The sequence below is a fragment of the Apiospora hydei genome (assembly GCF_038363865.1).
Source record: "Apiospora hydei strain CBS 114990 chromosome Unknown utg000008l_segment0_segment0, whole genome shotgun sequence".
In the NCBI taxonomy this organism is placed as follows: domain Eukaryota; kingdom Fungi; phylum Ascomycota; class Sordariomycetes; order Amphisphaeriales; family Apiosporaceae; genus Apiospora; species Apiospora hydei.
The window spans coordinates 177,765-202,424 of NW_027117367.1; the positions used below are offsets into that span (position 1 = coordinate 177,765).

Genomic DNA, 24,660 nt, shown 5'->3' on the forward strand with positions numbered 1-24,660 from the left:
GTCTGACAAACAATGGCATCTACACATCCCGCGGGATGCGCTGAACCCATGCCGGTCTGCCGGGGCCAGGTCGGAGAAGAGCGCAGGCCGGTAGTCAATCAGCGGCGAGTACTTACACCGTAGACTGGGACCGACCAGATCGATCTCATTGGAAACCACCATCTACCGATCTCTAGCAAGTCTCGAAATCAGCTCTTTTTTCTCCCTCAGTCACGCCATTGTCCCCTCAGCAGCCAATCATGTCTCGCTCAGCCACGACCAGCCCTGCCCCCTATTCCACCGCCGATCCATCCTCCTTCGGGTATGAGACGGCAAGAAAACGATGGCCTACCATAGTTGTGAGTATATTAAAATGATGTCATCCCATCCATCTTGCGATCTTATACGATCTCAGTTGCCATCTTGATTAACACATGAGATAGACTGGCGTTGTTGACGATCTTACCAAAGCCGTCTTCCAGCACGTACATGTGAAGTCCAAGGTGGACGAGGGCTGTGCCATAATAGCAAGCATCCAAGACCTAAAGAATGAGATCCTGGCAGGTGCTGAGCTTTGGTAAGAGCCTTTGGAGAAGAACCATACTGTACGTAGTCAATGACTCTCACTAACAAAGCAATAGCCCCTTGAAGGATGACGGCAGTGCCGAGATAGCGGCGTACAACGAAGAACTCGTGGCTTCGGGCACACAGACGTGGCATGACTCGCCATGGTTGTTCTGCGAGTGTTATCTGTTCAAGCGTATTAGCACGTATTTCAGTCTTTCTGATCACTGGAAAGACTACGATGCTTTCATGAACCAGAAGATGGACACGTTCCGGTCCTCTCTACCTGCGGTGGCAGAACTCGCCGCCCAGTACAGGGGCCTTGCTACCCAACAGAAGGATGCTGCTGCTGCGGCTCCGGGCAGCGAGGAGGTTCTCTTCCGGGAAATCTTCGAGGTCTGCCTTTGGGGCAACGCCACGGATTTGTCCCTGCTCACGAACCTCTCGTACGAGGATATCCAGAAGCTTCAGGGGTCCGAGGCCAGGAAGGCGGCGGAGAGCAACATCCTCGTCAACGATCTACCACGGGTCTACGATCAGCTCCGACGCGCTCAAGATGCCGGGAAGCCCTCACGGGTGGACATTGTCCTGGACAATTCCGGCTTTGAGCTTTACGTCGACCTGCTCCTCGCCGGCTATCTCCTCTCCTCGGGCCTGGCCCAGGAGGTCGTGTTCCATCCCAAGAACATCCCCTGGTTCGTCTCGGACGTGACGCCCGCGGACTTTGAGGCCGTTATGGGCATCCTCGCGGATCCAGCCAGGTTCTTCGGGGATAGCAGCAACTTCGTGGGAGATCTCACATTCCTCTCGTCCCAGCTCGAAGGGTTCCGGAAGCAAGGCCGGCTTTCCCTGCGCACGAGCTCCTTCTGGACGCTCCCGTGCGGCTTTGCCGCCCTGCCGCGCGCGGACCCGGCGCTTTTCGCCGAACTCCGCGCCAGCAACCTGGTCGTCTTCAAGGGGGACCTGAACTACCGGAAGCTCACGGGCGACCGGGCCTGGTCGCCCACCACGCCGTTTGTCGAGGCCATCACGGCGCCGGCGCCCAGTGGTAAAAGCTGCGAGCAATCTGATGCCAAAGCAGAGGATTCTTCCGCATCCTCTATGGCGGACCTCAACGTGCTGGCGTTACGAACATGCAAGGCCGATGTGGTGGTCGGGCTGGCACCTGGGAAGGACGAGGAGCTTCGCTCTGCTACCGATCCTGAATATGCTGCTGCTGCTGCCGGATCTTCCCTCAGCGGGCCTCGTAGATGGGCGTGGAGCGGAAAGTGGGCTGTGATCCAGTTTTCTCAGGCTCGGTAGTTACCGATGGAATTGTGTTGCTTTAGGAGCGGGTATTCTTTGGTATAGCAAACATGTATCTACAATTTCAGCGTTTAAGGTTTTGTTATTCACTTATGTTCGTCTCGCTCAGCTTTAATGTCACTTCAATGACGGTTAGCCTGTAAAATCTATCCGTCCAAAAGTCTATACAAGTAGTTGGATTGTATATACGTACCGTTCACCAGACGCCTAAACGGATCTTCACGTCATTTTTCTACATGGCATATCTGCCACATCAACATCATAATCTTCCCAGCCTTCTGGGTCGAATGGGACATTTGATGTTACTGTTACCGAAGGCTTCTCAGCTCTTTGTCTGAAGTATGAAACGGTGCCCATCTATTGGCCAAAACTCTCAAGCTTTGAGACAGTATAGGGCGAGTCATGCATGTAAGAAAGCCAAGACGGGGACTTCGGACAGGGCGCAGGCATCAAGGCATCGTACGATGGGGGTCTAGACCCTCCGCCTCGGTCTTGGCCTCCCAAGAAGTGGTAACGCCATCCCTACCGCCCAGCGCGGCCCTCGATGTCGACATCATTCGATGAACAGGTTATATTTCTAGCAGTAATCTCTATGCTTCCGATGCAATATAATCTGAAAGGCTATTCCGGCTACTTAACTCTATTCCACGTGTTATTTTCCCGGCGACCTCTTGGCAAACGCAATATAAAGCAGTCTTGGCATCAGCCGCCGATATGGGATGGACTACATGCGAGTAAGTGCCAGTCTTTAGTCATGGGTCTACGTCATCGACGAAAATAATGCTCCATCATTGAGGTCAAGATACAAACCTGCCATAGGAAGTACGTAGCACAGTGAATTGAAGGGGGAAAACTACCAAATCCGATTAGAGACGTGAAAATCGACAGGACTTTGATCATTTCATAGCAAAGTAGTCCAGCAACTTAACACAAGTCTAAAATTGGAACGAAACTCGTAGCGTATTGTATCAAAAAGCATCATGGAAAAGACTTTTCTAAAATCAGCTCGCAATGAAGTAGGCCACTGCTTGGCTTTGATCAACCATTACACGGCCGAAACACCCGAGTCCTGTCGACTATGCACTTCCGCATCCCCAGCCTTGACACGCTGCACTTCCCCATGCACTGTAACCCCCGTCCGCGGCCCGACGCTGACCCTACCACTCTCCACCTCCTCGGCCCGGTACCGCGGCGCCTCCGGATCCAGGACGTGCTGCCGGTGCCAGGGCCCCACGAACAGCCCATCCGGGTCGGCCGCGTCCCGCACGCGCCGCCACTGCACCAAATCATCACCGTACCAGTCCGCGAGCTCCTGCGCCGTGACGCCGAAGTTCTTGGCCCAGTGCGGGCGCCCGCCCAGGTCGCGCATCAGCCACTCGAACCCCGCGAACCAGCGCTCCAGCCCCGGCGGGTCGCGCAGGTAGGGGCGGTACATGGTCGCGTTGATATTGAGCGTCGGGCCGTCCTTGACCGTGGAGTCGAGCCAGGGCCGGTTGTTCTGGTCCGCGCTCGTGCGGGCGCGGCCGTCGCACACGCGCACCTCAACGGGCGAGTGCACGTACACGCCCTCGGCGCTGAAGGGGATGCCGTGGTCCACGTAGCCCGGGTCGCCGGGTTTTAGGCGGTTGAGCCAGGCCCCTAAACGCGCCAGGGGCCTCGGGCCCCGCGCCAGCGGGATCGCCCACTCGGTCACGTACTGGCTGTAGAGGCAGTTCATCCAGAAGGCCCGCGCGCTCGGCTGCACCGCGCTCGTCGTCGTGGACGCGCCGTTGCGGAAGCCGTACTGCAGCCCGAAGACGAACCACTCGATCCAGGGCACGATCCGCGGCACCCACCGCGACAGCGCCAGCAGGTTGTGGTAAATGTGGTACCCGAGGGCGCCGTCGTAGTACCCGACGGGCGGGTCGCGCAGTTTCTCCTTGCCGCTGTCCAGGTCCGCCTGCGGCACGGCGTCGGCCCTCCAGAGGACCGCGCGCCGCGTGTAGGGGCAGCCACCAGACCCGTACAAAGTCGGCCTGGGTCCAGAGCGTCGTGTCCCAGGTCGCCAGGATGCGGGCGTCGGCGTCGATGGTCTGGTGCCAGCGCAGCGCGAACGCGGGCACCGCGCGGAACGTGACCTCGGTGATGATCCCCAAGGCGCCCAGCGACAGCAGCGCGGCGCGGAACAGGTCCGGGTCCTCGGCCGCGGAGCACCGGACGGTTTTGCCGCTGCCGAGCGTGATTTTCAGGGAAGAGATGCTCTCGGACAGCAGGCCGTGCTTGAGCGAGCTGCCGCGCGTGCCCGTGCTGATGACGCCCGCGATGCTCTGCTCGTTGACGCTGCCCATGATGGGCATGGCGAAGCCGCGCGCCGCGAGCTCGTCGCTGAGCTGGAACAGGCGGATGCCGGCCTGCATGGTGGCGACGCCCGTCGCGCCGTCAAAGGCCAGAATCCGGTTCATCTTGTCCAAGCTCAGCATCCAGCTGCTCGTGCACGTCAGCGTCGACGGCGAGTGGGCGTGGCCGACGGTGGTGAGCCGCCGCCGGCACAGGCGCGCCAGCTTGACGATCTGCTCTACTTCCTCCTGCGTCTCGGGCTCGAGGTAGAGCTCCGGCAGGGAGGAGAAGGTCTTGGCCCACGTGGCGTGCGTGTAGGCGCTGCGGGCGTGGAAGGGGATGCCGCTCTTGCCGACGACTTGGTCGATGATTGTCTGGGCTTGGGCGTCCATCGCAGCGGGCGGCGACGAGGGGGCCATTTTGTTTCTACTCTAGAGTTTCGCTGACTTGACTTGTGTATGGAGATTTCCGTAAGCGACCACAGGACGAGTTTGATTTGTTTGTAGAAATATCCTCTGTTTGTGTGTGAAGTTGTCTCTCGATTTCAACCAGTGACGAGGGGGATGGGGTACGGGGAAATCGCTCGTATCGAACGATGCTGGCTTCTGAGCAAGCCTCTTGGTGCGTTTGGGCGTGCTGGGCAAATTCGCATAGGTCATGCGGGACGCCGGCATTCCGGTGCTCGGAATCGATGTTTGGGATACCCCGTCATCAACGGACGCTATCAGATGGGATGACATTTGCCCGTTTACGTTGCAGCAAGAGAGTCACGTCGAATCGAGCAGAGTTGCACTGTGTGGGATCGATCTCGTCCAGGTCTTGGCGCATCAGTGTTTGATCAGGGGTAGGGGTCCCATGATCGCCAGATCGACCCGCAGCTGCTGCATGCACCTACCCCTAGCAGGGGTAAGCCCGCCGGGAAGTATCTATTTTTGTGACTCCGTATGCGAGAAACATGACCGAGTCAGGACTTGCTGCGATACTTCCGTTTTTGCCAAGAAGAAACAATACCTTGTCAGCATGAATGTTTCCTTGTCAGGCGATGACAGCTATGCTATAGGTGAGGCGGTATAGAGATTAGCATTTCTTGGTCACAGAGGAGTGTTTACCATGTGCATAGGAAGATTGGTAATCAGAGTCATGTTTCATAATCAAACGGCATCTTACTGATAAGAGCCCAAACCAAAGGCAACAAACACTGCATTTGCTTTCTTAGACCACCACGGAACCATCTACACAGCTGTATGTATACGCATTCCCAGATAGCTCATACCTCTTTATCCACATACCGTGCCGCAATGGAGAAAGTCACAAGTCGGCAGAGCCGTCCGCTCAGTGAGCGACTGCCTCCCCTCATCCTGGGGACAGCCACCTTTAACACCCAATATGTCGTCGACCCCCTACAGATGCCCTACCGGCGAATCGTGTCCCGGGCGCTGGAGCTAGGCGTCACCGCCTTCGACACGTCCCCCTACTACGGCCCCTCCGAGATTCTTCTCGGAGACGCCCTAGCCGCCGCTCAAGAAGCCGGCGTCGCACGGGAGTCGTACGCCATCATCACCAAAGCCGGCCGCATCGGTCCGCGCGAATTCGACTACTCCCCCGCCCACATCCGCTCCAGCATCCTGCGCAGCCTCGAGCGGCTGCACACCCCCTACCTGGACCTTGTGTACCTGCACGACGTCGAGTTCGTCTCCTCCCGCGAGGTCCTCGACGCCGTTCGCGAGCTGCGCCGCCTCCCCCAGGTCCGCGCCGTGGGGATCAGCGGCTTCCCCGTCCTGGTGCTGTGCGACCTCGCCGAGATGGTGCTGCGCGAGACGGGCGTGCCGCTCGACGCCGTGCTTAGTTATGGGCACTTCACCGTGCAGAACTGCTCGCTGGCCCGGGCCGAGGTGCTGGGACTGGAGGATAACGGCAGCAGTCCGGTGCGGCGGCTCAAGGCGGCGGGCGTGGATGTCGTGCTGAACGCGAGTATGTTGAACATGGGCCTCTTGACGTCGACGGGGATCCCGCCCGATCCGGAGACCGAGTCGGGCTCGCCGCTGGCGAAATGGCATCCGTCGCCACCGGCCCTTCGGGTGGCTTGCAAGACGCTCGCCGAGAAGGCGGCGGCGGCGGGCGAGCGGCTCGAGGCCGTGGCCATCCGCTGGTCGCTCTACGAGTGGGCCCGCGTCGGCGCGCTCGCGGGCGTCGGGATCCAGCTGTCCGGCGTGCAGGGCGCCTCCGCCGTCGGAGGCAGCGTCATGGGCGTCACCTCTGTCGACGAGCTGGAGGAGACAGTGCGGGAGTGGGAGGGTGTGCTCGCGTCTCTGGATTTCCCCAACAACAAATCGACGCCGTCGGAAAGCAAGGACAGGATTGCCGGCACGAGCAGGCTGGTGCGGGAGGTGCTGTGGCCCGCGTTGGGGGAGTGGCAGGATTACAGCTGGGCGAGTCCCGAGCCAGGGTTCGTGAATGAGAGGGCGGTTCCGAGGAGTTCCATATAGTATTCTTTTACTCGCAGACTTGCCAGATATTCGACAATTTTGCATCGAGGGCTGGCGTGCAATAATATGCTCCTTGTGTTTCAACTTTGAGCGCCATGCAGTAGACAAGCCAAGCTGGACGATAGACTGGTACGTGAAGCTTCAGCTTGATTTAGACGATGTGCATAGAGTTTGAATTAAAATCAACTTAACCTTGCATTGAAACATTCCGAAAGACTTCATCATATTCAAGTGCAACATGCGGGAGAAAGTTCCCCCGAAAACTTGGGGATACCCTCCTACATGGTCCGGCACTTCGAGGAATATTGGCATTTACCATTGCTCAGTGATTCACTTCATGATTTGGTCCATGTAGATAAGCTAACGTGAGAAGCTACCAATCTCACCGGCGCTCAAACTCCCTCACGACCCAACCAACTTCACTCCCCCGGCCCCAACCACCGCGCCTCCCCACACCCGTCCTGCACCCAAATCCCCTGCCCAGGCCAAATATCCGGCAGCGACCGGTACGTGAACCCGACCGAGCCGCAGACAGGTTTGTAACTGGCGTCGTGGTTGAAGTAGAGGCTGCAAATCCCCCCAGTGCTGACCTCCACGGCCGAGCAGTCCGCGTTCTCGACGCAGGCCTGGCAGCACGCCGCCGCGTCGTCGTCGAAGCGGCGCGCGACCACCTTCGTGGCGTTGGCGTCGAGGTAGTTCCACCACAGCCCCATCCCGTCGTGGTCGCGGACGAGGTTCGTGGGCGCGCACTTGGCCGCGTACGTCGTCGTGACGGTGGGTGCGGCGCAGGATGTGCGCACGATCCGCGTCGTGCTCGCGGCTGCGAGCGTGGTCGACGTCTCCGTCACCGTCGTCCGCCACGCCGTCTGCGTGGCCCACGTGAAGGTGTACGGGACCGTGGTGGTGGCCTGGTCGGTGATGGTCGTGACGGGGTTCGTGGTGGTGGTGACGACGCCGCTGAGGACGGTGAGGAAGGAGGTCAGGAGCACGTTCTGCGTCGTCTGGCAGACCACCTGCGTCGGGTAGCTGGCCGGCAGGGTCGTGGCCTGGCCTGGCACCGGCGTGTAGACGCCGCTGTAGACGGTGACGGTGGACTGGGGCGGCGGCGCGGCGCCGTTGGTGCACTCGGTGGTGGCGAAGGTGGCCGTGGCGAAGGTCGTGGTGGGGCCGTTGAGCTTCACGACCTTGGTGTCGGAGGTGACGGTCGCGATGTAGTCGACCAGCTTCGTCGCGGTGAGCAGGGTGGACGTGCTGGCGGGGCCCGCGACCGTGACGGTGGACGGCTTGGTCGTGGGGGCTTCCGTCGTGGTGGTGCGGAGGATCAGGTTGGACGCTGTCACGGTCGGGAGGGACCTGGGGGCGTGCCGCCGCTGCCGAACAGGCTTTTGCACTCATAGTGGTCGCTGGTGACGGCTCTGGTCCCGGAGGTGGTTCGGATTTCAGGGTTCTGGGCTACAGCGCCGGTGGCGGCGAACGCAATGAGAATAAGTCCACGCATTATGATGTATTGATACCAAGTAGCAGACCACAAGAGTCCCGGAGAGAGTATACACGGACTGGAGCTCACCCGTCGGCACAAGACTGTGAATGATCATCAAGGGGAACACCTGATAAACTCGGGGCGCGGTAATCGGATATTTATATACTCTCCGAGTAGGATTTCGAAGCAGCTGACCTGAGATGTCTTACCCCTCTACACCACTACCTCCTCTCATGTGATTCCGCACATCCCCATTGCATCCTCCCAGTGGTTCGTAGCCAATCTCCGCAATTAGATATTCCTCCATTGGGAAATTGATCGTTGTCTCGCGTTCGTATCTAATAGCATACATGAGCTTCTAGGGACGAAAACCATCTCCCATCGGGAATTACCAGTGTACTTGTGACGCGAGGGGGTGGGAAAATCGCATTCGTCAGGACTTATCAATCATGTCTCGTTTTCCAAAACGGGGAATCGGGGGCAACGTACGAGTCTCCAAATCGGGACAATTCGCTCGCCGCCTACGGCAGATTACGAATCCTTCCGAGGCCAGGACCTCGTTGCCAGTGCGTAGGATTCCATGCCGTGGTCGACGTACCCAAGCCAATAAAACTCACCGGCCGTGCCGCTCGACTACATGTTTGTTCACGAGTGGCAATCCCTGACCATGATCGAAACCCGAGTTACATTGCGGGAAGTGATCATGTTACTAGGTAGAGATGAGTTTGGAGAAGCATCGCTGTCAACCCCGACCGTTGGCCCGTTGCCTCTTCAGCTGACCCGCACCTAATCACCCATCTCATTATACCTCCACGGCTTCGCAGAAAATAGCATCTCTACCGCAATCTGAGAACTTTCGGATGAACCCTTTCGGAAGTAGTCATAACCAGGGCCATCGTCAAGAACAGACCTGTCATCTTTCATGACCATTATTCTGTAGTCAGCCACAGAAACCGGGCCGTCCCTCATTCTGCGCCGGAACCCAATCCGAATCTCCGTCACCGAGGAATCTGCCGCACGCGTTCGATCTGACTTCCGCGCTCACCGTCCATCCCAGCCTCGCCATCTCGCGCCGAACGTAGTCATCGGGGTCGCTGTCGTCGTACGCCTCGACGACGATCTCCCGAACGGACGGGACGAGGTCGCGAAAGTGCGAATCGACCATGGTCAGGGCGGTCGTGACGGCCTCGTCCTGGTAAGCTTCGTCGCGTATGCTGCACAGCGGGATCAGGCCGCGCAAGCGCCAGCGGCTGGTCGTGATGGTCCGGAGGCGGGTGCAGCGGCCCCGGACCGTGGCGTTCAAGAGGTAGGCGGGGCGGGGGTCCAGCGCCGGCACGGGGGACGGGCGTGGACGCCTAGGAGATGGGGGAAGGGGACGATGATGTGGCGGATCTGCGCCGCCTTGGCGGGGCCGATGCGGTCGAGGAGGCGGGCCACCTGGTCGGGGCGGGCGTCGCTGAAGTCGAAGATGTTCTGGGAGTAGAACACTAGGTTGGCCTCGTGGTGGACGGTCTTGTTGACACGGAGAAGCCCGGTCGCTAGTTTGGAGGAACATTTCCAAGGGGAATAGATTTACTGTCGACCAAGCAGAATTTGTAGATGTGGTCGCGAAGCTCGCGGGGCAGATCGGGGAGGTTAGGCATGCTGGAGAGACAGTATTGGTTGGTGGTGATTTCTATGTCGAGTTGGGTTGAAAGGTTTTGGGAACTCGTCACTTTCCGAGCAGGCAGGATAGCCTGGGGGTTATCATAATACGCGGCTGGGACCTGCCCTCGGAACTGACTTTTTGCGACTGGGTAAAGAGTGAAATACATCCTTGGTTGTCCCAGCTTTGGGCAAACTTAGTTCCCCGTCTACTTCCAATTAATACCCCATCAGCCTGGTAGAAACGAAAGCTTCATCGTGTGGGATGATTCACTGGATTACTGGCGCATCTAAGCCGAGTCTACACCACGGCACTGTGTCATGCTTCTTGGATCAGATCATGCTGTATGCACATCCGTTTTCGTGCGCTGAACCATGCATCTCGGGGCTTCACGGCAATGGTGGAAACCACAGCCTAGCAGTGACAGGCCAATCATGGGGCAAACTAACAGAGATATTCATAAGGTCACATTAACGTAACTGCGGTTTTGGGTGGTTCATATAAATCTAGATGCATTGCTTTGGGTGGCCATGTATGTATGTTTTAGTTGAGATGGGTGAACAAGCACCGCTAACACCAGATGATTAACCGTTGAGAGATGCTGATATGAGTTGTCATGGCTTGGTAGTCATCCTATCCTGTGCCTCCAAAGCACCGGTATACAACGTGAAGAGACGAAACGACCACATTGTGCAAAAGACCCTTACCAGCAGAGGTCTTACTCGCTGCCATAGGCGCCATCAGCAAAGGGCATAGGTGCGCTTCGTTTTGTAGGCCAAGACGGGATGTACTAAACGTTCCTTTTCCATATAGTCAAGGAAAAAGTCGTGTGAATTATCTTCCGCACTGATTGTCCATCCGTGGTTGGCCAGTTCTCTCTTAGTGTGGAAATCCGATTACGACATGTCGTATGTAAGCAGCATTCGGGCCAATATCCTGTAGGAATCCGGGTATCTTCTCAAACCATGCCAAATCAATGATGTTCTGGGAATATAACACCAGGCTGGCCTCGTGGTAAACAGTTTTGCTCACGCGCAGAAGCCCTGTATTCAGACCGAAGTGATAGCTATACAGCCACTGTTCTCTCCAGGGGGAAAGAGATCCTCTTTTAACTAAGCAGAGTTCGTATATCTGGTCGCGAAGCTCGCGGGGGAGAGTGAGGAAGTTGGCCATGTTTGTTACCTCGACTTTGGTTGTGGTATGTTAGTCAGGTTGGGAAGGGTTAAATCTAGGTTCATCCAAGAAGATTAGATTGTAAGGAACGCCGAGGAAACTGCCAGAGATGAGAGTACAGCCAACAAAGAACACCCCAGCTCTCGGTATAAGGATAGCTCCAAGCCGAGGTCTTACCAAACGCTTGCATTGAGGATATCAAGAGATAGCAGACGGTGCCTGAGGCGGCCGGACCAAGGCCCATGAATGGCGGTCGTCAGATATCGACCCCACAGCGTTGTCGATCCTCCGGAGATAATTGTGGATTATCCAGCAAATCTCCGTCTATCGTTCGGAGGTCTAGACCCCGTACAGTGAGGGGTCTGCCGTGCCGCAGCGTCAGCGAACTAGGCAGCAAGGCATGACCTTCGGTTACGGGGGCTGTCACCGGTTAAATCGACAGATTTGCTGGAAACTATAGTATGTGACAGAAAGCGGTAGTCATCCGTTCGTCTCCATTCTTGCTATCCGTCCAGCCGCCCCGAGATTTTGGTACCGACGATATAGTGGATACACTCGTGGGTTTTATTTCTGGGGACGAGCTAGTTTCCACCGCTCTGGGGACCGTCCAGTCAACTTTCTTCCATTGGGCCTAATTACCTGCTCTTTCTAACTACTCCCCAACACGGCCAAGGCGGCCGGTCGACCACCAACAACAACATGCACGACACCCCCAGAAAACGGTCGAGCAGGCCTACGACAGCATCGCCGACTGGTACCTGACCTGGGTCGAGGGCCAGCGCTCCCCACGCGAGAGCTACACCGACAAGGTCCTGCAGAACGCGTCAACCGCCTCCAACTCTGCATCGACGCCGAGTAACCCGCCGCGCATCCTGGAGCTCGGCGCCGGCGCCGGCGTCCCCATCACGCGGATGCTGCTGGACCGCGGCGCCCAGGTCGTCGCCAACGACATCTCGGCCGCCCAGCTGAAACTGGCGGCGGCGCGGTGCCCCGAGGCGACCCTGGTCCCGGGCGACATGCTGGCGCTCGACTTCGAGCCCAGCAGCTTCGACGGGGTGGTCGGGTTCTACAGCATCTTCCACCTGCCGCGCAAGGAGCAGCGGACCATGCTGGCCCAGATCCACGCGTGGCTCAAGCCCGGCGCCATGCTCGCGTTCAACCTCGCGACCATGGACGAGGAGGAGATCCACGGAGAGTTTATGGGCCACGGCATGTTTTGGAGTAGCTACGCCGTCGAGGACAGCGTGCAGATGGTAAAGGATGTCGGGTTCGAGTCCGTGGAGGCGGAAGAGCTGGAGGCAGGGGACGGGAAGCTCGAGGAGAGCGACCCGGATTTCGGGGTCAAGTTCTTATGGATTACCGCCAGGAAGTGGTCTAATAAGTGACGTAATGAATGGGCAAAACAGTATTTGAGCCGATTGACTGATGGCGAAGCCAGCCAACGCAATTGAGCGCCCACACCGCAGCATCAAGTCCTGACGGCTTCTGAGATGCTCGCTGCAACTGACATCCAAAGGACCATTCAAAATCCTCCGTACAGCAAAACAATGTTGGATCGGTCCATTTGTAAATGAATTACCGACATGTTGCCCGGAAAAGCAAAAACATACAACACCGAGGATTCCCAGGTCGTCACCGACCCTAGTACTAATTCGGCTCTCTGCTGCTTATATATGGGAGAGCGGACGGGATCCCTAGTATTCAGCAGGATATGGTCGTATGTGGAAGTGCAGAGCCTTTTGGCAGTTTATATTCACCAGATACTTTCACATCTGTCTCGTGTTTGTCCTGAGCACCGGCCTTGGCCGATGCGGTCCCCAGTTTGGGCAATCGTCCATTAGAAGTTACTTCCTCACCAACTGTACCTAAACTTCCTGTCCTCCCTGTCTGTACAGTCCGTCCTAAAAGCTCCGTGGTCATCCAATGCAATCTCGCCCCGACCTTCTTCGGAGGCGGTCCCCTGCTCCTCGGCCTTATCGCGAGCCGCGTTCTCCCTGACGCAGACGAGTCGGTAGCATAACACCACGACGAACAGCAAGCACCAGGTGATGATGCCCGCCACGACACCATTGAAGTAGCGCGGCTTCTCGGTCCACAGCTGCGGTGCCCCGATGCACCCGGCGCAGTAGCCGATGAAGAACATGGCGTTGACGACGGAGCGCTTCGTGTTTCCCTTGACGTTGGATGCGGCCAGGGACAGGAGGGGCGACATGACGGCAGTGATGCACGAGGCCTACATGTGTCAAGGGCGGATTAGTCACATACGCGGCGGGCAGTTATCTATGAAGGGGAGACTTACCAACCAGGAAGAGACGATCATGCCCCATCCCGAATCGAGAGAAAGCTTGAGGAGCAAGACGTTCCCAACGAAGGGTGGAATGATCAATGCCAGCACGACAAGAGTACGGTTATGCGGGAATAGCCAGCATCCCGCGACTCCGATCCACAGCAGCAACACCTGAGCAGCTCCGGATGGGGCGGTGTACAGCATCGTCTGGAATTTGTCGTAGCCAATGGTGTTGATGACCAGGGACGCAAACTTCGATTAGAGAATTGTTAGCCCATGCAGGAATGGGATCAGAGTCGACCTGATGAGGGGGCTTACCGTGAGAACTGGAGACTGCATAGTCACCAAAACACCAAAAGCGAAAACGAACCAAGCCTTCGGATCCAACAGCGCCTCCCTAAGCTGCGGCACCGAAAACGACGTCTTATCCCCACCCTCGCGATCCTGCGCCATACGCAACGACAGCACCTCCTTCTCGCGCGGCGTCAGGAACCAGCAATCCTTCGGCCCGCCGGGCATAAGGACATAAAACGCAACCCCCACCGCGGCGGTCAGCGCGCCGCACACGAGGAACAACGTGCGCCACGGCTGGAGCGATGATCCAGCAGTGGTCCGGCCGATGCCGTACATGAGCAAGCAGCCCAGCACCTGCGCGACGCCGTTCATGCTGACCCACAGTGCCGTCCGCGTCGCGTGTTCTTGTTTGCGGTACCAGATGGCCGTCATGGTCACGAAGGAGGGGCTGACGGCGCCCTCGGTGAAGCCGAGGAGGAAGCGCACGGCGGCGAAGCCGGCGAAGTTCTGGGGTGCGGCGAGGCACATGCATATGATGCCCCAGATGACGCTGAAGGAGCATTATCAGTCAGTTACGACTTGGAGTGGACTGGCGTTGGCATGCAGGGACACGTACATGGTGGCGCCGACGAACTTGGTCAGGTGCAGCCTGCTCATCAGGTAGATGAAGGGGTACTCGGCGACCAGCTGCCCGACGTAGAAGATGGAGGAGCACCAGGAGTACTGGGTGCTCGTCATGTTCAGGTCCGTGATGAGGCCGAATACGGAGGCGTAGCTGAGGCTTTGCTTGTCCAGGTACTGAAGCAGGAAGACGATGCACATCTGGGGGTAAAGTTAGTGGCGCGCAACATATTCGCATTGGGCTGTCGTCTTGGTGAACTCACCATTGGCAGAATGGTGCAGTCTATCTTCCGAAGCACTCGCTTCTCTTTCTCCGGGGTGTATGCCGCAGAGACGTCAAGTATCTGTCCCTTTTCTTCAATCGGTGGCTGCGCCGCGGTGGGATTGGCGGGTAGTACGCCATCTTTTGGCTTGTCTTCGGGATGGATATCCATGGCCGGTCAAGGTTTCCGAATACGATGACCTAAATGCGCAAAGGAAGTAGTCCAGGTGCCATGTCGCAATAACGTGGTCGCCCGGCAGCCATGTCTTATGTTATCAAGCTGTTCACCGAGAATTTCGATTCTCCAACCTTGGCTCCATTGGGATGAGGAGGTGCATGCCAAGAACCAGATTGGCAGCATGTCCGACCTGTTATCTAAAGTGTGTTCAGTTTTCGGACTAGCCCAAGTGTTCGGACGATTGTCTCGGCCCCTCAATACCGCGAAACCCGACGGGGCGGCACGTAGTCCGAACTGTAAAAGCCAAAACCAACAACTCTCGTTTTCAACTTGATCTCGGCCATATATCTACGAAATCCACAGGCGGCTTTCAGGCTCTCGGAATACACTCTCGTTTACATGCCGTGCTTTTTTGTCTCTTGAATACGAATTGCCTGTCATGGTTCAGCAAGCCGACCTCAAGCCCTGGCACCGGCCCCCGCCAAAGTCATACTTGCTGGCCAACGCCAATGTCGTTGACGTCGAGGCTGGCGAGATCCGTCCGCCAATGGATGTCAAGATCGAGAATGGGGAAATCGCTAGTATCCGGCCCTCCTCTGCTCCGACTACCCCATCATCAGCAGCGGGCTTCACCACCATCGACTGTACGGGCCGCTATCTCTGCCCCGGCCTGATCGACAGCCACGTGCACCTGATCGCGGTACCCGGGTTCGGGGACCTGTCATCCGCCTTCGGCAACCCCGAAGCCGTCTCCCTGTTGCGCCAACCCTACGTATGCGCCCAGATGCTGTCGCGCGGCTTCACGAGCGTGCGCGACTGCGGCGGCGCCGGCGCCGCCCTGCGCGACGCAGTGGCCGACGGCGTCTTCCCGGGCCCCCGCCTCTTCCTCGCGGGCCACGCCCTCAGCCAAAGCGGCGGCCACGCCGACTTCCGCGGCCCGCACGACCACTCCTTCTGCTGCGCCGGGACCACCACGGGCCTGGGCCGCGTCTGCAACGGCGTCCCGCAGTGCATGCAGGCGGTGCGGGAAGAGATCCGGGCCGGCAGCGACTTCATCAAGATCATGGGGTCGGGCGGCGTCAGCAGCCCGACGGACAAGATCGAGCATCTCCAGTTCACGGGCGAGGAGATCCGCGCTATGGTCGCGTGCGCCGACAACGCGGGCACGTACGTGACGGCGCACGCGTACACGGCGCGGGCGATCCGGCACTGCGTCGAGAGCGGGGTGCGCGGGATCGAGCATGGGAATTTCCTCGATGCGGGGACGGCGGCGCTGATGCGGGAGAGGGGGCTTGCCTGACGCCGACGCTCGTCACGTATCACCAGATGGCCAGTCCGAAGTGGACGGGGTACCTGCCGCCCGAGTCCCAGTCGAAGAACACCGAGGTGTTGGATGCGGGGCTGAAGGCGCTCAAGATTGCCCATGATGCGGGGGTGACGATTTGTTTCGGGACTGACTTGTTGGGGCCTCTGGGCGCGGCGCAGACGCATGAGTTCGCGCTGCGGTCCCAGGTGCTGCGGCCTGCCGATGTGCTGCGGAGCGCGACGGTGAATCCCGCCAAGATGCTGGGGCAGGAGTCGGCATTGGGGCAGATCCGGGAGGGCTTCGAGGCCGATATTCTCATTCTATCCGTGAATCCCTTGGAGGACGTCAGGGTGTTGGATGAGCCGGACAAGCATATCATCGGAGTCATGAAGGAGGGCCGCATATACAAAAGTCGGCTTGAAGGAGTCGAAGAAGATGCGGTCATTCCTGTCCGTTTCACGCCCCATCTTTGACAGCTTTTGACAATTTAGGTGTGCTGAGCCACGTCTATCGTAGTACGGCTCATTCTATACTTTGATTTCACGCTTTGAAGCAACGGTCAGCTAACCGTAAGTGAGATGAGCCCCCTCCCCTGCCATAGCCAGAACAGACGAGAAGGAAATGGGATAGACTGGTAATCAAGATGATATACACAGCGAAACCCAGTGGTTTTGGGCCCGTCAGGCATAAAGACACAGAAAGTTACAACGAGGAATACCCGTCGCGGAGTTTCAGAAGCCTACCCCAACTGAGTTATCCTCCGCCATTGGTGGTCTCGGTTCCTTGGCAGCCAGAAGCGCCGCAGTCCTGGCAAAATCTTCCTGTGAGTGTTTCGAAGAGTAATGTACATATTCCCAACACCGAACCACATCGGGGTCTATACGGGGAATGGGAGTGACGGGATCCGTCAGTGTTTTCGAAGAAAACACGTTGTAGCCTCGAGATTGCAGCCACTGTCTTGGTAGCGGCTCCAGCCTCGCAACCGCGTGATCAAGCGGTTTCATGTTAGAGCTGTCCGATATAGTAGGATCTGCACCCTTCTCCAGTAGCGTCTTGGCGACCTGGTAATACCCCACGGTCGCTGCGATTGCCAAAAGGGTTTTCTCTTTGGACGTTGGGAAGTTCAATGATGCAGCGGTTTCCATCGAGAGATCCAAAACAGAAACGTCTTCAGGTTCTCTGCCATGCTGCTTGCAAGCAGGGCGCAAGCAGGTAGAACCTGCCATAACCCTAGAGTGTATTGCTCTCCGATTCACCTCAAGAAGTAGTTGACACCAGAACCAGCGTACCTTCCGGGTGGTGGTCTTTGGCAATCGTCTAACTGCTTTTTGTAGGGATCTCGAAAGGCGGTCGCCTTCTGTGTCCCACGATACTGATTGAGCCAGACGCCGACTGTCCATCATCGTGTAGATGACGGACAGCGGTACTTTTCGGAAATGTACCTCGTTAATAACGGTGTCGAATAAAGGCCGAATTGGTACGCCCTTTTCACAAAGAAGTTCTACCACAGGAAAGAGGTGGCCTATTTTGCTTTCCATCCGGACATAGAAGGCCCAAAGGAAAACACCATGCAGTGGCGTTGCCGGGACCATCCATAGTCTGCCTGCTATTCTGCAAAGGTTGTCTTCATCATTACTGGTTTCCTGGTAGTCGTAGAAGCCCAAGACAAGTTGTAGAATATCATCCCGTCGACTTAGGATTGCTGATGTAACAGTACGGTGGTCGACTTTGCTAGCCGAGTCCGAACGGCCCAATAGGTGCCGGACCGATAGGGCGAGTCCATGGCGGCACAACATGTTCAGGGGTGAACAAAGTGTGTATTTCTGATACTGGGAACCATTCATTGCCCAATGATCCATAGACTGGATATTTTTCCAGAATACGCTGTCTGTCGATAGGCAATCAACTAGATCCTTGGGTAGTTGATCCTTCTTTTCGACCTCGCAAGCTCGGGAGAAAATGTCTTTGCAGGCAGATTCCGCAACGTCACGCATGACACCGCTGTCGACTGAGTCGCTGTTTCCAATGTCGGTCAACGGCTCCGAGATGTCGGTAGCACTCATGTAAGCGATCAAGCACTTCATCAAAGACATATGGCTTTTCATGGCGACATTTGCCGATGACAGGTCTTCGTCGAATAGTTGACATCCCTTGTCGAGAAACCACTCTTTGACGCTCTCGTGGATGACTTGGAGCGTGATATTCCTGGCGTAAGCCCCGTTGATTGGGCCTGAGATCTCAGCGGGCCGTTCAGATGACGAGCGGTCAGAGGATCGTTCAAAGCATTCAAGGAGTCCTCCCGAGAGGAAATTGATCCGCTTGGAGAACTGATGGATGTCCAACTGGCCTTGATCTTCGTGTAAGTGGACGAAGGAGGTGTATTTCTTGGTGTAAAACAACATCACATACTGAAGAGCCATGAGATGCCCGCGTAACCGACCGGGGCTGAAATGTTCGCTGCCGAATAAGGCCCATTGGAACAATATGCATGCCTCTTGTTTTTCCTCACCATCGAGTACAGAGACTAGCTCTCCGAACAGATCCTCAATCTGGGCAGGAAGCTGCTTGACTAGGCTCCCGGTTTTGGCGTGGTCGGCCCCTTTCTTCAACGTCGACTGAACCTGCCTAACAACCACTTTAGCCCACAGAAAGTTGTTGGCTGCTTTGCCGCAAATCTCTTTTGCGAGCTTTTCTTCCTGTTTCAATTTTCCATAGACATAACCCTGGATGTCGTCGCCGTTTCTCGTCTCCATTGTGATCTCAAGCTTTTCACCGCCTTGATTCGAGATGGCGGTATCATGCCGCATTGAAATGCACATGCTCAATTCGCATTCGACATCGGCTTTATGCATCATTAAGTTCAGAAAGTCGAAAATCTCGATGACCTCCGATGGCTCGCACTCGTCGATGGCATCTATTATCAAGCGAATCGGTCGCGATCGCGGCTTTGAGACCACCGAAAGTAGGAAGCGGATCAATCCTGACTGATGCCACTCCCAGTCCGTGCCTTGCGTGTCGAAGCGTTCCTTGTATTCTTGCGCGAACTTGCATCTTAGGGTGGCTTCTTTCCTCAAGAGTTGATGGGTGATGGTGCGCAACATGCCCATCATGCTCTTGTCAAGTGGCTCACCACTTCGACCGTGGAAGAAATACGATAGTACTGTGGCGGCTGTTCCAGCCTCCTCCTCTTTTGCTTGACGATTTCGAGAACCTTTCTCGTAGCGACAGACTTGCCAGTCCCAGGATGTCCCTTGATCCACAGCTGGCAATTGGTTTGGTCGCCTTCATGTCGACTTCTCCATCGCGTAAACTCTGGCGCCGCCAATATCCATTCGCATGTGCCGGCTAAGTCTATGCTTTCGATGACATCCTCTTGGCGATTCTCCATCCCCGTGAACCTTAGCTTTTCAAAGCATTTCGACTCTAGTGGCGTGTAAGTCTCACCACTTTGGGGGGCCCGTCTGTCATTCGCGTGGGCGGCTGACTCGACCTGATTGTATCTCGTATGTGTGTACAGCTTTTCGGTTGTAAGAGCTCTGTTGATATCATCGAGAACCTTTGATCTGAACTCATACGACGACCAGCTTTTGCTCCTAAGAGCCTGGATCTGATCGTTATATTGGCTCTCCAATACTCTCGTAAGCGGCAGGCCCGGCTCGTAAACTCGTTCCAAGATTCGGAAAAACAGTCTGTGAGACGCTTCTGATCGGTTCACCGGTGGAAGGGTGAGCCAATGCTTAGTAGGGCTCAGGAAAGGGAGTCCTTCAAAGATTTTGTTGGTGCTGTGCAAATCGACAAGTACCACAGTCGAGGTATCGTCATTCTCTCTACCCTTCGCTTTTGCCAGTAGAACACGCAACTGAAGCAACGCGATTTCGGTCAGCACGTGGTGGAAGCCCTCCTCTTTCTCAATTCCATCATTGACCGCTTGGCGGATCGCTCGTTGGACTTTGGCCATACAGTCGTCTCGGCCTTCGAGCCTCTTGGCCTCGTCGTGTCCGGCTTTCACAACGCGCTTGATGTACTCCCGGCCTTTGGGGTCACTGCAATAGGCGTGGAAGACTTCGGAAAAGCACAGAAGCACCTTTTCCACGGAGTTCGTTGTGAGTTCCTCGGGAAGGAGACAGAACTGGTTCGCCAGGATATCATGGTACGGAGTTGAGTCCGAGTCTGGGGACTGGCGAATCACTGGATTGCGATCCGACTGGGCCTTGGATCCGATGATGCGCAGATACCCGATGAATTTCTTCACGATCCGGTCATCGGCTCGACCGTAATTTGGGTTGTCATGGGCGTAAATCACGAAGAAGCTTGGCGCCTGCGGCCCTTCAAAGTAAATATCCTTCCTTGACAAGGCCGAGCAGATTTCGTTCATGAGGGCTTCCATAACTGCCGAGATCATTAGTGAGAGGTAAAGGAGCATGCATGCTATATGATCAGAGGAGACACCCCCGAAGGACATTGTATTCGTACGTTGCGTCTTATCTGGTCTTGCGAGGCGATGCCATATGACCAATCCTGTCAAGAGTGAAACTACCCCTACTAGGGCAGTCCAGAGTAGACGGTCCATTGTTGCTGTGCTTGGCTTCTTAATTTGGATTGAGCCGGAACGTAACACACTGAAGAGGGATGTATCATCAATCTTCTTGGCCAAAATTTCCCGGACAAGCTGATTTGACTGATGGTCCAGAGAAGGAGATGGTGATGAAACAGAAGGGCTCCTTCGTTCAACTTCATACGAAAGCGGGGTCGCGCCAACATCTGTAATCTTCGGTAGTCTTCTGTCGTACCAGTAGATTTGAGAAGCGGGAAAAAAAGAATATCACATGATTTAATTCAGGAGGGCCGTGCAGGCTCGACACGCTGTGCTTGTTCGAGATAATGCAGGTAGCCGGGGACGGGGAGGGTCTGTTGGCGTCGATAAGGGAAAATTGGCGATGGCGTCGACGAGGGAATGAAGGGTTAGCGACGGTATCAACGAGAGAAGGGGTTAACGACGACGAGGATTCGGTAGCGACTGGGAAAGGGGTAACCAATGTTCACTAGCCAGCCGGTAACAGGTGTCAGCGCACACGGCCATACCTCTCGCTCCGGTTTAGTGGCAGAACGGAGGTGCAAAGCGCCGGAGTATGTATTGGTGTCCTCCAATTGGTAGTCCCATTGCGAACCGATGCAGACGGGCTGAGCCAACGTCTCGAATTTGGTCGAATATGACAGAAAGCAGGCTTACGCCAAGAAGTCCTTCAATTGGAGCAGAAACGACAGCCTGAGCATATCGAATGATGGCCGGTGCCAATCAAAAGCCTCATTGCACTTCCAACAGCTTACCGAACATGAAGTCCGGGAACCGACTGCCTTACGCAGACGGATTTTTCGCCATTCTCACGTCACCTTCCATGCCCTGTGGTAGCCGTATATGCACAAACGTCGCAGTAAACCCAAGAGCAAAGTACCCTCGCAGGAGTCCATCTTGTTCATATGTAGCACCGTCATGGTATCTTCCTTTGGGTTCTCGTTTCTCCTCTACATCTCGCACCTTATACCATCCATTGCTCTCACCCGCGCGACATCAAGCGCGCCGCCATGTCGGACTCGGTGCTTTCTCCGAAAGAGGAGCTCAGTGCACAATGGCGAAACCCAGAAGATATCTTGAGCCTTCTGCTTCTCATAGGCGGCGACATTGTCCAAAAGTCCATCGCCCAACTGGTCGGACACCGCCCATTTGCGCCGAGGCAAATGGGGACCAAACCCCGGGGTTACTCAGCCCTGCTCGCCCGGATCCCTGTCACACCCGTCGCCTTCTCTTTCGGGTGGATCGCTTTCGGCTTCAATCAGGTTATGTCCGCAGTTGGTGATAGGAGGCTATTGCCGGCGCCAGAGCAATCCGCCATCGTTGTAAACTGCGCAAACGCTTTTACTCGAGATAACAAGTCCTGGGTGCTCGACCGTCTCCTAAGGGACCACGAGATTCGCAACCGGGTGGATGCAGACATAGACTCCATCCGCATCGATATCTTCGAACTGGGACCACTGCAGCAGCCGAACCCAGACCACGTTTGGTGGCTGGGATGGCTTACGATCCTCGTCCAAATCGGCCTCGCCGTCGCTTCCCTGGGTCAAGTACGACCGATGGGGCGCCATGCTCGTCGTGCTGGGTGGAAACTTTCTCGCAGCAGTGACGTGCAGCCTGCCCCAGTGGACGGATGAGAAGTGGGCAGGTCGGACACTCGACAGAAATAACGTCATCTGTCTGACCAGGGAAACGGCCACAAGCATGCCATGATTATCATTGGCAAAGAGGGTTGTCCCGATCTAGAGACGCTGTCGACCGCCAACATCGCAGCTCGTCCGGAAACGCCCATCTGTACCTTTATACTGGCAGGCTTATGGGTCTGCTTGCTGGTGAGCGTATCTGGGCTGAAGGAACAGTCGTGGTTCCTCGTCGGAGCCGGCGGGCTGGGCATGCTGCAGAACGCGTACGCCGCCGGCGCCAAGCGGCCATCTTCCACGACCGGTATCCAGCTACGCCCGTTTCAACGAATGCCGACCATCACGGGGAAATCCGCAGAGGTTCCGTACGAGCCAGATGCGACAGTCGACATTGAAGCAGCGGGCCGCGACGTACAGCCTTTGGAGGCGTGGATGGGGTCCCTCAAAACGCCCCATCCTCAGAAGATGCCGGGTTGGTTGGAGTCGATGGCGAAGACGGACGGCGTGCCGGACTGGCTCGAGCCGGCCCAGACACCTGCTGATATCATCAGGGTCCATGGCGCTTTGAAAGAGCTCGAGAAGTGGGTGCCTGGTGCTGGACTGGCCTTGATCAAGATATTCTTCCCTGCCAAGCTGGATTTTGAAGAAGATAACGTCAGGGACAACGTCAATAAGAAGTTTTGGAAACGTGCGTGGCATACGAAACGTGTAAGGAGGAATGCCGAGCACGCTCGAAGACGGCAAGAACAGACGGTGCATTATGATTAGGGGTTTTATCGTATTAGGCCTCAAGGACTTTTCCCCTATGTCACCTCAAATTCTGTCAAATAAGAGAAAATTCTGTATCAATCCAAATAGTTCATGATATCACGATATGTATCCCGAAATAAACCCCTTTCCGGTTCCATGCTAACGACCATAAGGGGTTTTTACCCCCTTTTCAAATTCAAGACGAAGGACCAGAATACAACTCTGCATCATCCGTGACCCAATAATTAGATAACTCATTGGCCATTCCCGGGAGGGGCCTTCCACTGCTGCCAAGCGATCCAGGTCTGGATGATCCCCACTATCAGGCTCAGTATGCCGAGGAAGACGGCCACGAAGACGCCGATAACGGTTGCGAGCATGACGTGCCTGGCCCTGCTCTTACGTTCGAGCCATTGATCCAGCAGCCCGCGGGGCGTAGGGTTCTCTAGCTCCTCGTATAGGTCCATTAGCCGAGGACCCAGCCACTGGTAAGTGACATCGTCCTCGCCTTCGAGCTCGTACTCTGACCTGTTGTAGAGGGTGCAGTCCGGATCCATTTCCTGTTCGCTGACCAAAGACCGCAGGAAGGCCTGAGATTTCGCGTCTGGCGGGAAGAGAACATCCTGGATAGAGTGAAGCACTTCGAGAGCGTACTGGCGTGACATTTGTCTAATACCAGGCAAACAACGCAGTTGTTAATCACGTCCGTGACGCTGTTCGATAGGGGTTCATATAGGCCACGTACCCTTCAAATAGGCTTGTTGCTGTCTTTTCCTGAGCCAAACGACTGGCAAGCAGCTGCTCCTTGAGGAATGCCGCGTGACGGAACAACTTGACCACTCCCCTTTTCTTGTCGAGTTTCAGGTGGTCATTCAGGTTATTAGTTGGCTCGAAACCCAGCTTTGCAATCTTACTCAGTCGCTTAGCCTTAAGCCACTTGAGTACGCGGTTCACCTCCAGGCTCTGTGCAAGCCCTTGGGCAGGACCAAGAGATGCACCACCATTGACGCTGTTTTGGCCTTGGAGGACGATATCTAGATACCGTGTTGGTGATACATTGTCTGACCAAACTTCTGGGAGCAGCGCTGCCTCCAGATCGTCGATGTCCGAGTAATGTGCTGCCACCGTCACCATTGACATCATATGCAGCGCCAGGGAAAAGGCGCGATGCTGGTCAGTAGTTGCGGGGGGTGACGGGTATGCAGTGCCGCTGCCATGGAAGCACTGGTTAGTCAGATCCGAGAGCGGCGTGTCAGGGTTGCTTCGGATCATCCCAATGATCTCCCGAAGATCGGCATGATTTCTCAGTGCTTGAGGGCTCCCCATGAAGTCGGGAAGGTATCGCTTGGTCATGTCCCTGTAATGGTCGAAGAATGGGGCCAGGCTTTTGAAGCGGTGCCAAGAGCAGCTCGAGATCCCGGAACAGGGGTTCTGCACGCTGCAAAGCGCGCAATCCGACCATCCCCAAAGAACCTTACAGAGGCTCGCTAGATCTTCAATCGTGGTCTTCTCCAAAGGGAATGCCCCGGAAGTAGCACCCATGGTCACGGAGGAAAGCCAAACGGTATGGATAGTCTCCGGGATCAAATTATGAACTAGAGGGCAGGGAGGTCGCTAAATTCTCAACGCGAAGGCTCATCACGCCATGTCAGCGCCAAGGGTAAACAGTCACTCAGCCTGACGGGCAGACTGAACATCGAGTCGGCCCCCCAAAAAGAATACGTTGCATCCTACATCAAATATTACCCCGCTCGTAATTAGTGAACCAATCCAAATGCCAGTTCCGTGGCTGGGCTGATTTCAG

The 24,660-nt window shown here is 56.2% G+C and overlaps 11 protein-coding genes across 11 annotated transcripts; 5 read left to right on the plus strand and 6 right to left on the minus strand.

The window, feature by feature from the left end:
• Window positions 1-239: 239 nt before the first annotated feature.
• PG997_010611 (uncharacterized protein) lies at window positions 240-1,845 on the plus strand (the record flags this gene model as incomplete). Its single annotated transcript, XM_066814926.1, has 3 exons — window positions 240-338; window positions 423-556; window positions 621-1,845. The coding sequence occupies 3 exons, from the start codon at window positions 240-242 to the stop codon at window positions 1,843-1,845; spliced, it is 1,458 nt and encodes a 485-aa protein (XP_066664216.1).
• A 1,048-nt stretch (window positions 1,846-2,893) lies between these two features.
• On the minus strand, window positions 2,894-4,583 carry PG997_010612 (L-gulonolactone/D-arabinono-1-4-lactone oxidase; the record flags this gene model as incomplete). The annotated part of the gene is made up of 2 exons (XM_066814927.1): window positions 2,894-3,787; window positions 3,849-4,583. 2 exons carry the CDS (start codon window positions 4,581-4,583, stop codon window positions 2,894-2,896), a joined length of 1,629 nt encoding a protein of 542 aa, XP_066664217.1.
• Window positions 4,584-5,462: 879 nt separating this feature from the next.
• PG997_010613 (D-arabinose 1-dehydrogenase) lies at window positions 5,463-6,650 on the plus strand (the record flags this gene model as incomplete). The annotated part of the gene is made up of 1 exon (XM_066814928.1): window positions 5,463-6,650. One exon carries the CDS (start codon window positions 5,463-5,465, stop codon window positions 6,648-6,650), a length of 1,188 nt encoding a protein of 395 aa, XP_066664218.1.
• A 419-nt stretch (window positions 6,651-7,069) lies between these two features.
• On the minus strand, window positions 7,070-8,148 carry PG997_010614 (uncharacterized protein; the record flags this gene model as incomplete). Its single annotated transcript, XM_066814929.1, has 2 exons — window positions 7,070-7,983; window positions 8,004-8,148. The coding sequence occupies 2 exons, from the start codon at window positions 8,146-8,148 to the stop codon at window positions 7,070-7,072; spliced, it is 1,059 nt and encodes a 352-aa protein (XP_066664219.1).
• Window positions 8,149-9,070: 922 nt separating this feature from the next.
• Window positions 9,071-9,773, minus strand: PG997_010615 (uncharacterized protein; the record flags this gene model as incomplete). The annotated part of the gene is made up of 3 exons (XM_066814930.1): window positions 9,071-9,344; window positions 9,467-9,668; window positions 9,707-9,773. The coding sequence occupies 3 exons, from the start codon at window positions 9,771-9,773 to the stop codon at window positions 9,071-9,073; spliced, it is 543 nt and encodes a 180-aa protein (XP_066664220.1).
• Window positions 9,774-10,678: 905 nt separating this feature from the next.
• PG997_010616 (methyltransferase domain-containing protein) lies at window positions 10,679-12,333 on the plus strand (the record flags this gene model as incomplete). The annotated part of the gene is made up of 2 exons (XM_066814931.1): window positions 10,679-10,687; window positions 11,665-12,333. 2 exons carry the CDS (start codon window positions 10,679-10,681, stop codon window positions 12,331-12,333), a joined length of 678 nt encoding a protein of 225 aa, XP_066664221.1.
• Window positions 12,334-12,800: 467 nt separating this feature from the next.
• On the minus strand, window positions 12,801-14,584 carry PG997_010617 (uncharacterized protein; the record flags this gene model as incomplete). Its single annotated transcript, XM_066814932.1, has 5 exons — window positions 12,801-13,181; window positions 13,248-13,487; window positions 13,554-14,079; window positions 14,146-14,351; window positions 14,414-14,584. 5 exons carry the CDS (start codon window positions 14,582-14,584, stop codon window positions 12,801-12,803), a joined length of 1,524 nt encoding a protein of 507 aa, XP_066664222.1.
• Window positions 14,585-15,029: 445 nt separating this feature from the next.
• Window positions 15,030-16,369, plus strand: PG997_010618 (uncharacterized protein; the record flags this gene model as incomplete). Its single annotated transcript, XM_066814933.1, has 2 exons — window positions 15,030-15,815; window positions 15,878-16,369. 2 exons carry the CDS (start codon window positions 15,030-15,032, stop codon window positions 16,367-16,369), a joined length of 1,278 nt encoding a protein of 425 aa, XP_066664223.1.
• Window positions 16,370-19,002: 2,633 nt separating this feature from the next.
• Window positions 19,003-20,298, minus strand: PG997_010619 (uncharacterized protein; the record flags this gene model as incomplete). Its single annotated transcript, XM_066814934.1, has 1 exon — window positions 19,003-20,298. One exon carries the CDS (start codon window positions 20,296-20,298, stop codon window positions 19,003-19,005), a length of 1,296 nt encoding a protein of 431 aa, XP_066664224.1.
• Window positions 20,299-21,479: 1,181 nt separating this feature from the next.
• On the plus strand, window positions 21,480-22,874 carry PG997_010620 (uncharacterized protein; the record flags this gene model as incomplete). The annotated part of the gene is made up of 2 exons (XM_066814935.1): window positions 21,480-22,016; window positions 22,155-22,874. The coding sequence occupies 2 exons, from the start codon at window positions 21,480-21,482 to the stop codon at window positions 22,872-22,874; spliced, it is 1,257 nt and encodes a 418-aa protein (XP_066664225.1).
• Window positions 22,875-23,110: 236 nt separating this feature from the next.
• Window positions 23,111-24,398, minus strand: PG997_010621 (uncharacterized protein; the record flags this gene model as incomplete). The annotated part of the gene is made up of 2 exons (XM_066814936.1): window positions 23,111-23,525; window positions 23,602-24,398. 2 exons carry the CDS (start codon window positions 24,396-24,398, stop codon window positions 23,111-23,113), a joined length of 1,212 nt encoding a protein of 403 aa, XP_066664226.1.
• Window positions 24,399-24,660: the final 262 nt, after the last annotated feature.